The sequence below is a fragment of the Musa acuminata genome, chromosome BXJ3-1 (genome assembly GCF_036884655.1).
Source record: "Musa acuminata AAA Group cultivar baxijiao chromosome BXJ3-1, Cavendish_Baxijiao_AAA, whole genome shotgun sequence".
Lineage (NCBI taxonomy): Eukaryota > Viridiplantae > Streptophyta > Magnoliopsida > Zingiberales > Musaceae > Musa > Musa acuminata.
The window spans coordinates 28,480,409-28,496,058 of record NC_088349.1 but is presented as its reverse complement, the minus strand read 5'-3'; the positions used below and the strand labels follow the sequence as shown (position 1 = coordinate 28,496,058).

Sequence of the window (15,650 nt, the reverse complement as noted above, 5' to 3'; positions counted from 1 at the left end):
TAATCATTATTTTCTTTAACTGTTTTCCATACTGAATAGTTTGTTTATTGTTATGGTATCTTATGATTCCTTCCATCTTTCTCTTTTCCAAAGATTGGTTACTGCCCACAGTTTGATGCACTTCTCGAGAATCTGACAGCTCGTGAGCATCTTCAACTCTATGCAAGATTAAAGGGTGTTCCTGAAATCAACCTAGATGATGTACAATAATTCAACTCTAGAGTAACTTGCATAATCTTCAAATTGCCAATCAGATTATGATGCAAAAGAAACCATGTTATTTTGTATTAATTCCTACATCTTTCCAAATATGGTAGGTTGTTAAGGAGAAGATGGTTGAATTTGATCTGTGGAAGTATGCAGATAAACCATCATATTGTTTAAGTGGAGGAAACAAGAGGAAGTTGTCTGTTGCTATTGCTATGATTGGTGATCCTCCAATTGTGATTCTTGATGAACCATCTACTGGTAATATTATGTACAAAAATAGCTGCTCAACTAAATACCTTGATGTTATATGCTTGTATTTCTCACTTCTTTACCTAAACATTGTTTGTGTATTGAGTCTCATTTTTTTATGTCCATTCTAGGCATGGATCCTATTGCAAAACGGTTCATGTGGGATGTGATATCTCGCTTGTCAACTAGGCAAGGAAAGACTGCTGTTATCTTAACTACACATAGCATGAATGAAGCTCAAGCCCTCTGTACCCGGATTGGTGTTATGGTACTATTTCTCAAAGTAACCTTAGATCCAGCAAGCTTAATATCATGATGGTCAATAGTAGTGAAATTTAAGTTTTGCGTCTTCATCATTTTCACTTCTTTATAAAGGTTGGTGGCCAACTGAAATGCCTTGGAAGCCCACAGCATCTGAAAACGCGTTTCGGAAATTATCTTGAGCTTGAGGTGCTTCATTAATCATGACTTTTTGTTGTTTAATAGATTAAGCACAGCTGATGTGTTTTGGCTTTATAATTTTCAGTTAAAGCCTTCGGATGTCAGCTCCATGGAGATAGAAAATCTATGTAAAAAAATACAAGAGAATCTCTTTGACATCCCAAGTCATTCAAAAAGTATAATTTCGGACCTTGAGATGTGCATTCGTGGCACTGGAACAATATCCGTACAAAACATATCAGAAATTAGTTTGTCAAGAGAAATGATAAATTTAATTGGTCGCATGCTTGGAAATGAAGAATCCACCCAGATGACTGTCTTGCCTGTGCCTTCTAGTGATGGTTTGTATGGTGAACAATTTTCAGAGCAACTATTTCGAGATGGTACTAACTTTTTCCATATTTGTGTTAATTGCTTTACCAGATATCTAGTCTATTTTATTATTTTCTTGTTACCAATTAAATTTTCAGTTCAAGCTTTTATATTAATATTTGTTAGATAATACATGTTCCTGTTTTGTCAATATTAAAACACACAAGTTTTGAGTGTTGGATTTAAAATTGTTACCTAGCCGGAGAAAACCTAGATATAAACCCTTTTATCAGTTTCACATAGTTCAAGTACATAAGGGCCTCATTTTTATATATTTGATGTTGTTAGGATCAAGAGCACTAAGAGAGGGGGGTGAATTAGTGCAGTAGAAAACTTTCGACGATTAAAATCGCGTTCGTACGATAAGAGCGATTTCGGTAGAAAATCCGATTCGTAAATCACTTTAACTTGTAACCAAGCACGATGCAGTTAAAGTAAAGATATAAATGCAGTTTGCAGTTAAGATAGAAATCAGAACGTAAACGCAAACTGAAATATGATGTTCGTACGATAAAAACGATTTACGTCTAAACGCCGATTCGGAAAATGCAGAGCTTGAAACATGATCGTATATGCGCAGAAGGCAGTAAGCTATTGAGGAGGTTTGCAGTAAGGATAAGATGCTCAAAGTAAATGCAAACCGAGATTTAGAGTGGTTCGGTCAATCTTGACCTACTCCACTTTTGGCTTCCTCTACCGACGAGGTCACCGACGTCAACTAGAGGCCTTCCTTCAATAGGCGAAGGCCAACCACCCTTTTACAGTTTCACTCCTTTTGACGGGTTTAGGAGACAACCCTTACAAAATTTTCTCTCCTCTCTTTAAAGCTCAGAACTTGGAAGAAAAGAGGGAGAAGAACTTTTGGCCTTTACAACAATTTTGAGCTCTAAAAATCACAGAACAAGATCAAGATTTCGGTGTATGTTCAGTGCCCTTTCAGTGCTGAATGGGTGGGGTATTTATAGGCCCCAACCCAGTTTGAATTTGGAGCTCAAAACTGTCAATTCCCGGAATTCCGGGATCTGGCGGTTGCACCTCCTGACTGGAGCAGTTGCACCGCTTGGCAGAGCTCGAAGACTGAGCCTCTGGGCGGTGCCACCTCCTGTCAGGGGCAGTTGCACCTCCTGCCAGAGCTCGAAGACCGAGCTCAGGCGGTGCCACCTCCTAACTGAGGCGGTTGCACCGCTCAACCAGAGCTAGGAGACCGAGCCCAATCGGCTAGTTGACTCCGCAACTCCGATATCCTTGGTACAATACCCGCTCTTCTTGGCCCGATGCCCGAGTCCACGACCCGAAGCCTTCTGTCGATACGTCGACCGATCCACCGGCCCGACGTCCAATCTTCTGACATGTTCCTCCAGCACAACATGATTTTTCCTGTTTTAATTGTCTCATCCTGATCGAAGCAGCCTGCGTCACTCAAAATGCAGATTAAATCATAAACATATATCAAGTGGTTTCATCATCAAAATACGAGATTCAACAATCTCCCCCTCTTTGATGATGATAACTACTTGATGATGGAGTTAACCTTAACTCCCGGAGTTTAAACAAACTCCCCCTATCAATATGCTATATTGATAGAAACTCTTGGATTCAAAAGTCCAAGCAACATGTCATTATAAACTTTTGCATAAACTTATGCATAACATGTCATGTCATCAACATACTTCTCTCCCTTTGTCATCAACAAAAAGGAGAAGTACCACAATCAAGTGTTTGTGATATTGGTTCAACTTATTGCATGAATAACATAATATCAAGTTTTATCATCATGCAAGTTTGCTATTATCAAATATCAACATGTAAAATTGCGATGTAAGCTTTTGATATCATAACGCAAACATTTCAAGTGTTTATCAATTGAACATTTCATCACATGGTAAGATATCAACGCGTAAAATTACGATACAAGTTCTTGATATCTTAACGCATGATGCAAACATGGCATAATGCAAATTTGGCAATCATAGCATCAATTCATATATCTCTTGATGATGCAAGCATTGCAAATATGGCAATCATATCAATTCATATATCTCTTGATGATGCAAGCATGGCATAATCATAGCATCAGTGTTCATAGCATCAATTCATATATTTCTCCCCCTTTGTCATCAACAAAAAGGAGAACGATATAAGCAAATTTTAAGCATAAGTGCTTGTAATTATTCATGTCATAACTAGGTTCATGTCATTTTCCAACAGTGAGTGATAGGATATCAATTATACAAACATCTCAAGGAAAACATGACATGGAGATAGCTTTGAAAACTTCTTCCTTTTTATCTGTTATTATCTTTTTGCATGAAGGAGGAAGACTATTTGTGATACATGCTATTTGTGAGTTTACTTCGAGTGAAGTTAAAATCGATGAGAGATTAAATCATGCTTCATTTTTACAAGGATCAAGATATGTACGTGAAACAAATCCTTACAAGTAAAAACACTTTCATCCATATTCATCAAATCCATTTCTCAAGATATGTGTATGAGAGATGAATTTGCTAGTTGATTACATATGTCAAAAATCAATGATATGAACTAAACTTGATATGACATATGCTTGTTAAGTTCGGAAGAGAGTAATGTATCGAGAAAATCTGATTGTTAGGATCAAGAAAATCCAAAAATGAAATATGACTCTTTCTTGCATTCGGACAAGGTTTTGCTATAGATATTCAATTACAATCATGAAGGTAAAGCATGCTTGTTATCATGGAAGTTTTGTATTCAAGCACATAATTTCCAACATATAATTGTGTAAAATCATTATGGCAATCAAGTGATTTGATTATTCAATCAAGAAAGTTCAAAAAATAATTTTAACACGTTCAATCATTCGGACGTATTTTTGCCATAGTTTTTCAAATACAATCATGAAGATAAGGCATGCTCATCATCATGGTAGTACGATGGCAAGTTTACAATTTTAAGACACGCAAGCTAGTAATTTTGAGATGTTCAAGAAAGCAACTCTTGCTTCTTGAAATATAAGTTTTGCTAGATGTGCAAGTTAACTTTTTGCTTCTGCAAGATATCATTCCTTGGTGATGTTCAATATAGCAAGTTCTACATCATGCAAGCTAGTGAATCTTATAACATTTTAGAACATGCATAATCACCAAAGCATCATAAATTTTAATGATGTGCAAAATTACAAATTTTGTATGTTTGCATTTGTGCATCTTGAGATTTGCAGGATAGCACTTCTTGGTGATGTTCAAGATAGCAATTCCTTTTCTTTTGAGAAGTGTAATTATTTTCTTTCTTCTTTTTTTTTTGAATCATATGAGCTAGCAAATTAACTTTCAAGCATGTTTTGCTCCCCCTTTGTCATTGTCAAAAAGAAGGGAAGACCCTTTACGTTAATTTCTAAATTATGACAAAGGTAAATAGCATTGATGAAAATTCAAGTCTTGAATGTCAAAACAATTATTTTATCATGAATATTTCATCATTGCATGTATCATTATCATTATATATATTTTTAAAACATATAAACTCATTATTATATGATTCCAAATCATCATTCCTATTATTTCAATCATTGTTTCAATCATCTTTATAGCTTATCATGCACAATATGTCAAACCATCTAACATGATACAAACATTTATTTTCAAAGTATTTATCACTATTTTCATGTATGATAATAAAGTGTTCATGATACCGAACATTAAATCAATATTTTTTAAGTATTTATCACTTCATTTTGATCATGATACCAAATATTCATCATTTAGAGCATTCATGACATTAAATCAACATTTATAATACTTCATTTTAGCAACAACTCATTTCAAATTTAAATTATCAAAATCATTTTTATGGCTCACAAAATTTATAACATAAATAGATTCATGATTTCATTGATAATATATTTTTCCCCCTTTTTTAAGTGTTTCATCTTAAGTGATCGATTTCATGTTAACATGCCTTTTCATTTATGTTAAATGAAAACATGCATCAACGTTTAGGATCGTAAAATGAATTTCATCATAAAACCATCAAGACCAATAAGTCACAAAAATCATCATGTATAACTTTAAAATCTCATGCATAAAATCATAAATCATGGTATCCAAACATTTAGTGTTTTTATTACATCATTATGCATCATTGAGTATACAATCGTCAAGCATGACACTTACACTATTTCATATAACCATGCCTATTTCATTTATGTCAAATCAAAACATGCATCAATTTTTAAAGCCACTGTTATTATCATGAAAATCGATAATCCATAATTATCAAGAATCATCATACATAATTTCAAAAATATATACTCATTAATCATAACTTCAAATTAAACATGATTTAATATACTCAAAATCGAGAAATAACAATGGACATCAACATGATACACATTATTACTTCTTAACCATGATTTCATATTTTTAATCAAAATTATTTTGTTTGTTTATCATAAAATATGCAATATTATCATTTTCGAAATTACTAGCATGATCATAAATTTTTTTTTTTCTTAAACATTAATTCTAAACTAAAAAAGAAAATACATCATGAAAGCATCAAGTAATTTCAAAATAAATTAGGGGGATTTCGATTACCTCATCATTGAAAGCGGTTAAGGCATAGTTTGCCACCTCGCCTTTCTTGATTTTCTCCTCGTCTTCGGAGGAGCTCGATTCATCCCACTTTGTGTTCTTCTTCTTTAGCCTCTTCCTTCGTTCAAGTTTATTGTTTATTTTAGGTTTTTGTTTAATAAATTTATTAAGATTTAGTGTTCGAAGTTCAAGTTCATCATTGTTTTCATTACTTGAGTCATCGCTCAAGTGGTATTCATTTGTTCGGAGTTCCAAATCCTTTCTGTTCTTTGGAAGGTGATTTTGTTCATCATGTTCATCATGTGCATTGTGCACCATTTCATATGTCATCAACGAACCAATTAGTTCTTCAAGTGGTAAGTTGTTTAGGTTTTTAGCTTGTATTGCAGTTACTTTTGAATCCCACTTCTTAGAAAGAGAACGCAAAATCTTGTTTACGAGTTCAAAATCCGAAAAACATTTTCCAAGAGCTCTTAAACTTTTGACGACATCCGTGAAACGGGTGTACATGTCGCCTATAGTCTCGCTTGGTTGCATTCGAAAAAGCTCAAAATCATGCAATAAAATGTTAACTTTCGAGTCTTTGACTCTACTAGTTCCCTCGTGCTTGATTTCAAGTGTTCGCCAAATGTCAAAAGCCGTTTCGCACGTAGAAATCTGATTGAACTCATTTTTGTCCAAAGCGCAAAATAAGGCATTTATAGCCTTTGCGTTTAAAGAAAAATACTTCTTCTCTAAATCCGACCATTCGTTCATTTGTTTAGAGGGAAGTTGAAAAACGTTTTCAACGATATTCCATAAATCCAAATTCATAGAAATCAAGAAAACTCTCATTCGAGTTTTCCAATAAGTGTAATCCAATCCGTTAAACAACGGTGGACGAACAACCGAAAAGCCCTCTTGAAAGCCATGAAGAGCCATTTCTCTCGGGTGTAAATCTGAAATGAGAAATACCGGGCTCTGATACCAATTGCTAGGATCAAGAGCATAAAGAGGGGGGGGTGAATTAGTGCAGCAGAAAACTTTCGACGATTAAAATCGCGTTCGTACGATAAGAGCGATTTCGGTAGAAAATCCGATTCGTAAATCACTTTAACTTGTAACCAAGCACGATGCAGTTAAAGCAAAGATATAAAGGCAGTTGGCAGTTAAGATAGAAATCAGAACGTAAACGCAAATTGAAATATGATGTTCGTACGATAAAAACGATTTACGTCTAAACGCTGATTCGGAAAATGCAGAGCTTGAAACACGATCGTATATGCGCAGAAGGCAGTAAGCTATTGAGGAGGTTTGCAGTAAGGATAAGATGCTCAAAGTAAATGCAAACCGAGATTTAGAGTGGTTCGGTCAATCTTGACCTACTCCACTTTTGGCTTCCTCTACCGACGAGGTCACCGACATCAACTAGAGGCCTTCCTTCAATAGGCGAAGGCCAACCACCCTTTTACAGTTTCACTCCTTTTGACGGGCTTAGGAGACAACTCTTACAGAATTTTCTCTCCTCTCTTTAAAGCTCAGAACTTGGAAGAAAAGAGGGAGAAGAACTTTTGGCCTTTACAACAATTTTGAGCTCTAAAAATCACAAAACAAGATCTAGATTTCGGTGTATGTTCAGTGCCCTTTCAGTGCTGAATGGGTGGGGTATTTATAGGCCCCAACCCAATTTGAATTTGGAGCTCAAAACTGTCAATTCCCGGAATTCCGGGATCTGGCGATTGCACCTCCTGACTGGAGCGGTTGCACCGCCTGGCAGAGCTCGAAGACTGAGCCTCTGGGCGGTGCCACCTCCTGTCAGGGGCGGTTGCACCTCCTGCCAGAGCTCGAAGACCGAGCTCAGGCGGTGCCACCTCCTGACTGAGGCGGTTGCACCGCTCAGCCAGAGCTCGGAGACCGAGCCCAGGCGGTGCCACCTCTGTCAACGAAGGTTGCACCGCCCAGTCTCTCTCGGAGACTAAGCCCAGGCGGTGCCACCTCCTGGCTGGGGCGATTGCACCACCCAGTCTTGCTCGGAGACTTAGCCCAGGCGGTGCCACCTCTTGGCTTGGGCGGTTCAACCGCCTGGCAGAAATCAGGGTCCGAATGGGTTGATCCATTCGGCCCAATTTGGGTTTTTCAGGGGCCCAATTGCCCCAAGATTAAGTTAATGGGATCACCTCCCATTTCCAACTTAATCATTGTGCTTACTACGATTTTTCCTAAGATATTTACTGCAACATGCTCCGGTGCGTCAATCGCTTCTTCCGGCGAGCTTCCGGCGAACTTCCGTCGATCATCCGATGAACCTTCGGTGATGCTCCTGCGGACTTCCGGCAAACTCCTGGACTTGCGACGATCCACTTGGCGAGTTCCGACGAGCTTCTTTTGGCAAGCTCATGGACTTCTCGGATTCGTTCCCGCAGAACCTCCGACGACTGTCCGAACTTCCGTCGAACTCTCGAACTCCCAACGTGATCATTGTCTTGATTCCGGCGCAACTCCTGCTGCATGTCTTACTTCCATCGTAGTTAATCCTGCACATGTAAAACAAAACTTCGATCGAGACAATTAATCCTAAGCAATTAACCAAGTTGTCCGGTATGTCATTGGTCCCTCGACGCTTCGTCCGATTATTCGACGCATCGTCCTCTCTTACGGCCTATTGCCCAATCGGCCAGTTGACTCCGCAACTCCGATATCCTTGGCACAATACCCGCTCTTCTTGGCCCGATGCCCGAGTCCACGACCCGAAGCCTTCTGTCGATACGTCGACCGATCCACCGGCCCGACGTCCAATCTTCTGACATGTTCCTCCGGCACAACATGATTTTTCCTGTTTTAATTGTCTCATCCTGATCGAAGCAGCCTGTGTCACTCAAAACACAGATTAAATCATAAACATATATCAAGTGGTTTCATCATCAAAATACGAGATTCAACAGATGTTTCATCACTAAGCGTTTTTGACTAATCTGTAAATTTGAGTTAGAGGTCGCCTTTGCTCTCTTTTATCCTGCCTACATTTGTCTCTCAACATTCTCATTTCAGTTAGAATTACTAAAGTTTATTCTCAGTGTTATAAATGTATGAGATGAACCTGAATGACACCATATGGATTTATGGTGTTCATCATTTAAAAGCATGATTTCTTAGATTAAACCTCTTGCTCCTTTTGAGATTGGCGGGAAATTTCTTGACGAGGAGATCAAGGAGATCCACACATGGTTGTTCTCTAAGAAACAGTACGAAATTTTGTGATGTGACGCTCAAGTGCGACAACAGCTAATGGTCACATGTTTACATCGGTATAGGGCGATCCGCGTATCGGTCCCTTGTTAGACCGGTATGTACTGCTTATATTGGGTTGTACAGCTCGGTACATCAAACCTTAGTTGAATCCTCTATCTCCTCTATCTTACTAGAAAAATTTGATGGTAGGGCTTTGTAAATATGTTCTATTAAATATATAATAAAGGAATTTAAAATTTCTAGATATCAGAACTAGTTTCTTTCATAGGCTTCACATGTACATACAAAGCAAATACAAAATGTAGGTGCATATAGAGTTAGAAGCATGGTTCGCTTGATCGGTCCGTACCAGTGTACCGACTAGTTGTTGGCACGGTATGTACCGAGCTGTACCGAGTCATACCGACGTACCGATATATCGATGTACTACTCATATCGGTCCCCTATTAGACCAGTATGTATTGCCTGTACCATCGATTAGTTATCGGCATGGTACGTACCGAGTTATACCGAGCGTACCGATATACCGATGTACTGCTTATACCGGTCCCCTATCAGACCAGTATGTACTGCCTATACCGATCTTCTATCGGACCGGTTTATATTGCCCATACCTAGCAATACGGAGTGGTACTTAGTTAGAAGTAAAAAAGGATATAATTGACTATTTGATTGGATATGCAAATATTTGCCCTTAATTTAAACCTCTTTGTGATCTACGTACAAAGGACTTCAACTGATTGGCATACTTCTGCGCTTGAAATTAAAGAATAATTTGTGTCGTCATAATGATTCATTTGTCTTGCTGCAGGATGAAGCAGCATGAAAAAACCCACTAAATCTAATGAATGTTGGTTTCAAGCATGATAGGGATCATTGATTTTCTTATAATAAAATTTCACCTTTAACCCTCTCAGTTTTTTAATATATAAAATTTATGATTTCCAGGTTCATGTAAAACTTGGATCAATTCTGCTGATTTTGATGCTACTCATTTAAATGCTCTGCTTGTAACAATTGTGATAAAGATGCTACTTGGACTCTAATGAACTATTTAATAATGAATGTTCTTTGAACTTCAGAATAAGTAACATTGTTGTAAAATCTTCTAGTGTGTTTTCATTTTTTGACTTGTCTGTCGCTTTAAAGACTAACAAGATTATGCTCACAGTCTTTATGTTCTGTGTTGTTTTTCCCTCTCATGAACAGGTGGTATACCATTGAGAATATTTTCTGAGTGGTGGTTAGCCAAACAAAAGCTATTGTTAATTGATTCATTTTTTCTCTCTTCATTTCCTGGTGCTACATTTCATGGATCCAATGGCTTGAGCATTAGATACCAGGTAAATTGTTTCTGACTACCTTTCATTCCTATTTTAATACATTAATTAAGAACCTGCACTATAATTTACTTGGAACATTGTCAGGAGTTCAAATAAGATGTTATGAGTTAAACTTGTTTCAGTATTAAATAATGAATTCCGTAAAAAGCAACAGAGGCCGAATCAGTTTGTAAGGTATCTATTTAAAAAGTCGATGAAAGTACCATAATAGCAAATAATGACGCTCTTGGTATCGTGGTTGTTATTTGTAAATGTTTGTTTGATTGTTCCAGTGTTTCTAATGTAAATACAGTAATCATCTTATGTTTCTTCAAGAAGAATTATATTGTTCCTTCTGTTGAAGAAGTGCCAGAACTAGAATCACAAGATAAACTAGAAAATCTTTTGATACTTTGGAAGCCTTCTTGAGTATTTTATTTGCTTTTAGCCAACAAATCATGTTCATAAAATAAGGATTGCTCATGTATAAGATAACTGAAGTTCCAAGCCATCTCCAACGACCTTGATGTTTATATGTTATTCTTTGAAGATCAATTCATCCTTTTGTTTCTGCTAAAACAGTATGTGAAATTTTCAGTTGCCATACGGTGAAGGCTCATCTCTTGCTGACATATTTGGACACATAGAGCACAACAGGTATCCAGTGGCTCCTAAACAAACAAGTATTATTCTTTTGTGCTTACCCTTCCTAATTGTGTAATTCTGTATCTCAGGGAGGCACTTGGGATTGAAGAATACAGTATCAATCAATCCACATTGGAGACAATTTTTAATCATTTTGCTTCTGCCCAATAGGAAAAAGAGATAAAACCATGGTATCAAACACAAGCTCGGCATCACAAGAGTTCTGTGGGTTTGTTTTACCTGTCACTCTCATATCAAACCCTTTGCGGTTCTCCAAATTGTTTCACTCCCCTAGTGAGAAGAAACAAGCCCAGTCATTCAACAGATCAAGTTTGAAATCTTGTTTTTGTACTTGACTCTATCTAACAGTGTGATTCAACAGATCAAGTTTGAAATCTTGTTTTTGCTATCGAAGAATACTACTGTAGAAGGTTCTTAAAATCATTTCGCTTCCGCCTGATATGAGAATGAGGACACCTCCACATCAAGTACAAGCTCAGCTTCCCAAGTTCTTGTGGTTATGCCGAGGCATTTGGATGTCAACAGGCTCATCAAATGCGTGCTTGTCTATGTCTATTAAACCCTAGCAGTGGGCAGCATCTCTTCCATCATTCTTGGCATCTTGACTTTTGGTGTTTGGAAGCAACCAAATCTTTGAAAGGTGAATGCCTGCCCGCGCTTGTAGTCACAAAGTTAAGCTCGTTGCTCAAGTCACAGTCAAAAGATAATTTTATTCTTAGATTTGATTGACGTAAAAGCATATGAACTTAATCTTGAATCAAGTTTGTTGGCTTGTCCAAGAAGGGGCAAGACCTTTAGCGAGTGAATCAACAAGGTGCTTTCTCAGAATCGAACAAAATTAATGCAATTATGCTTTTTTATTTTTATTTTTTTCTTAGATTTAACTTTTGCTTACACGAAAGGTTTTGGCTTATGCATTATGATGGATTGAGATGAGTAATTTTCTTTTTCAACCAAAAAGATAATTTATTAGCAGATCCTTTTCCTACTCAGCTTCTTTAGCATTTCCATCGGAGCTACTAGTTGTGCAGATCGAGGACTAAGGATGATCTACGAGCGACCGGTAGTCATGCTTTTGTTTCATCGTTGTCATAAATATGATTTATACCATTCTACCCTTCCCTTTGTGCAGGAGGAAATCCATTAACAAAGAGACCATGTCTATAACCTCTAATTATCTAGTTTGCCAGCATGTGCCAAAGTTCTGTATCAACAATATATTACAGAATGACCATTTTGAGTTTTGCAATACAGCATTTGTTGGAATCCAAACCATAAAAGTTGTGGGACAAAGATAGCAATAGCAGATATATATATATATACATATATATATTAACACTATTTAGTAGTTCGAGAAGCTTAACATGTTGTATGTGAAGACTCCTTTCACTTGGAACATTCCATTCAGGACGAGATAACGAGATTGGAGATCAAAGGTTCGCGCTTGTCCGGTCTAGAAACCTTTAATTCTAGCTCTGGTTCGTCCTGTCTCTCGTCATTGACTCAAAGAATGTTTGCCTTTCCCAATTTTCTCCTCGGAAATGTAAGTGAATGATGGTAAATTAGTGGACTCGAATTCAACTTCATTAAATGCAAGTCGTTTGACTGCCTTACCAAATTCAGTAAATTAGTGGACTTGAATTCAACTTCATTAAATGCAAGTTGTTTGACTGCCTTACCAAATTCAATAATGAAGGGAGGATGATGTCTAATCTAATGCTCATCTAAACCTTCATCAATGGTCTGTCCCTTTTTGCTTGGTTTGGTTGGTCGTCGAGAAGTTATTAGTTAACTTATATCAAGCAAATTAGTAAATTTTTAATGAATCCCTCTTAGTAGGAAAAATAAAGACAAACAAAACATTAATCTAATGTGATCATCTCATATGATATATCTCAACCAATCAAGGGAAGTGTCACCCTGACCCCCAAGTTACGATCCAATCAAGTGTCAAGTTGATATTATAGTTGATGGATTGATTTTAGGCAAAGATAGCAGCACTATCTACAGTCGTATGCTAGAAAAGCCTCGACCACAAGGCATAGACTGAATGGGGATCCAAAGATAATTTTTAAAGAGGAAGCTAAACATCCTAATCATCTTAGTTATGATTCTAAACCTTTGGGCGAAGAGAATCTTGGTAGATATTTGAAGCTCAACTAAGATACTCTATTATGATACCTTCTATATGATCAGATTGAGGGATAAAGACTTGCTCCAAATGTTCTCTACTGACAAATTTCATGTGTGATTTGGCCGTCTATAATGACCAAATCATGGACCCCAACTCATAAACTTCATGGGTGACTTGCCATGCTTGAAGACTAGAAAATTGAACTCATCAACTTCTTGCGAGATAATTCAAAAGTCTTTATTTGATCCCCGAGTGATACGTGCTCGATATTGATCGAACCATGACTTAGCATCACCTCAACATTGACTTAACTCATCAATCGATTCAATAGATAAGAAGGGAATTTACCTAAATCAACAATCATCCATTCTAGAAGAAGTTGATAAAGTATTAGGTCTTGGTCTAATATCAGATTGGCTTATAAACATCATACTTGTAAGAAAAAGATATGAAAAACAATAGATGTGCATTGACTACATTAATATAAATAAAGGTTGTCCTCTTAGACATGACTCCTAGACATGAACTATTGATATTCATGGACACTCTCTTAGGGTATAACCAAATTAAGATGATACTTGAAAATAAGAAATTTACTTCGGCTGAGGGCTCTCTTACTATAAAGTTATTCCCTTTGGATTAAAAAACATTAGGGCTCATATCAAAGAGTAGATAATAATATGTTTAAAGGCCTAAACAACAACATAGAGGCATATATAGATGGTATGACGATGAAAATTCAAACTATTCACAACCATCTATCCAACCAAGAAGAAACCTTTAACACCATAAAAGGTTTCATATGTGCCAAAACCCTTTTAGGTATGCATTCAGTATCCACTGAAGTAAAGTCTTATGCATCATGATCCATCAAAAAGGAATCAACATTAACTCAAAGAAGGTTAAAGCAGTATCAGAGATGAAGCCTCTTTCATTAGTAAAGGAAGTCTAACAATGCACTTGGCACATAGCAACTTTGATCCGATCCATCTCAATCACTTGTGACAAGTGTCTACCTATCTTTTAGGCACTCTTATGACCCAAGAATTTCCAATGAGTATCTTAGCTCAAGAATTTTATATTATCTTTTGATATAGGGTCAATCATAAGTTTCGTACTGACTCGAGAAGAAGAGAAGAAAGATGAAAAGTGCTACCTAACTTTAAAAATTTGGTGTTTACCTCAGTTCTTACTATAAGAAGGACTTTTTGGTGTCGATCATACTTCCAGGCTCTTTAAAAATTTGGTGTTTACCTTAGTTCAGTTCTTACCAAAACTTTGGTGTCTGATCATACTTCCAAGTACACACCATAAATGTGATGATAGATCAACCTCTTTGATAAGTTTTTTAGGAGCCTGACTCATAAACCGACTCTATAAGTAATAAATGGAACTAAGTGAAATTGATATCTTGCATTAGTCCTAAAATATTATAAAGGCTCAAGCTTCGACAAACTTTGTTGTAAAGCTGACTTACTCAGCAGATGCAATACAAGATTGCAACCTTAGACACTTCATGTAGATGATTCAACAATGACCTCCATGTTAGGATCGGAGCGGCACTAAGAGGGGGGAGTGAATTAATGCAGCGGTGAAGCGCGATAAACTTTTCACGATTTAAATACTTTTCGAAAATTTCGTACGATAAAAGCAACGTTTTCATTTAAAATCGTTTCGATTGCGTTTTAACTTGAAGAGATAAGTAAGACAGAGACAAAGCAGTATAGCATTAAAGTGCAAATGATTTGCAGTAATATAAATGACAATAAGTAAATGCAAACCAGAGATTACGTCGATTTTACAGTGGTTCGGTCAAATGACCTACATCCACTTGCGAGGCCCCTCTTCGATGAGGCTCCCACCTTCCACTAGCAAATCTCTTGAAAGGGAAGGATAAATACCCCTCTTACAACTTTTACAAGTGGTTCACTCTCTTACAGATTTTCAGCAAGAAAGAAGGAGGTGAACACTAGCAAATTGAAAACAAGACTAGCAAAGACTCTTCTAAGACTTTTCTCTCAATCACTTGCTGCTCAAAAAGTTGTGTTCTTAGCTGAGACTTGAGGGGTATTTATAGGCCTCAAGAGGATTCAAATTTGGGCTCCAAAAATTTGAATTCTCTTATGTTCCCGATGCTGGCGGTGCCACCGCCCAGCCAAGAGGTGCCACCGCCCAACCTAGGCGGTGCCACCGCCTAGGCCAATTCAGCTCACTGGTTGGGCTCCAAACTTGGCCCAAACCAGTCCAAACTCGGGCCCAATTGGCCCCTACTTGGGTTATAAGATTAACATCTAATCCTAACCCTAATTAACGTGCTAACTATAAATTTAAAGACATTTTCTAAGCTATTACAAAGTCCGTAAGTCAAGACTTTTTCCGGCGAGCTTCCAGCGAACTTCCGACGGTTTTCCGATAAACTCTCGGAAACCATTCTGCGGACTCCCGACAAGCTCC

The 15,650-nt window shown here is 37.2% G+C and overlaps 1 protein-coding gene across 5 annotated transcripts in view; it reads left to right on the top strand.

The window, feature by feature from the left end:
- The window catches only part of LOC135629521 (ABC transporter A family member 1-like), an 80,498-nt gene extending 68,570 nt beyond the window's left edge, over positions 1–11,928 (top strand). For 2 of the 5 annotated variants that reach the window (XM_065136999.1, XM_065137001.1), the window contains 8 exons: positions 94–201; positions 318–468; positions 591–727; positions 835–909; positions 986–1,283; positions 10,284–10,417; positions 10,995–11,053; positions 11,131–11,928. In XM_065136999.1, the coding sequence (XP_064993071.1) occupies positions 94–201; positions 318–468; positions 591–727; positions 835–909; positions 986–1,283; positions 10,284–10,417; positions 10,995–11,053; positions 11,131–11,212 (1,044 nt within the window). In that variant the 3' untranslated portion in view covers positions 11,213–11,928. Of the gene's footprint in view, positions 1–93; positions 206–317; positions 469–590; positions 728–834; positions 910–985; positions 1,284–10,283; positions 10,418–10,994; positions 11,054–11,130 lie in introns of those variants that run through there. The other 3 variants (XR_010493257.1, XR_010493258.1, XM_065137000.1) reach the window with 3 other exon arrangements.
- The last annotated feature ends 3,722 nt before the right edge of the window (positions 11,929–15,650 follow it).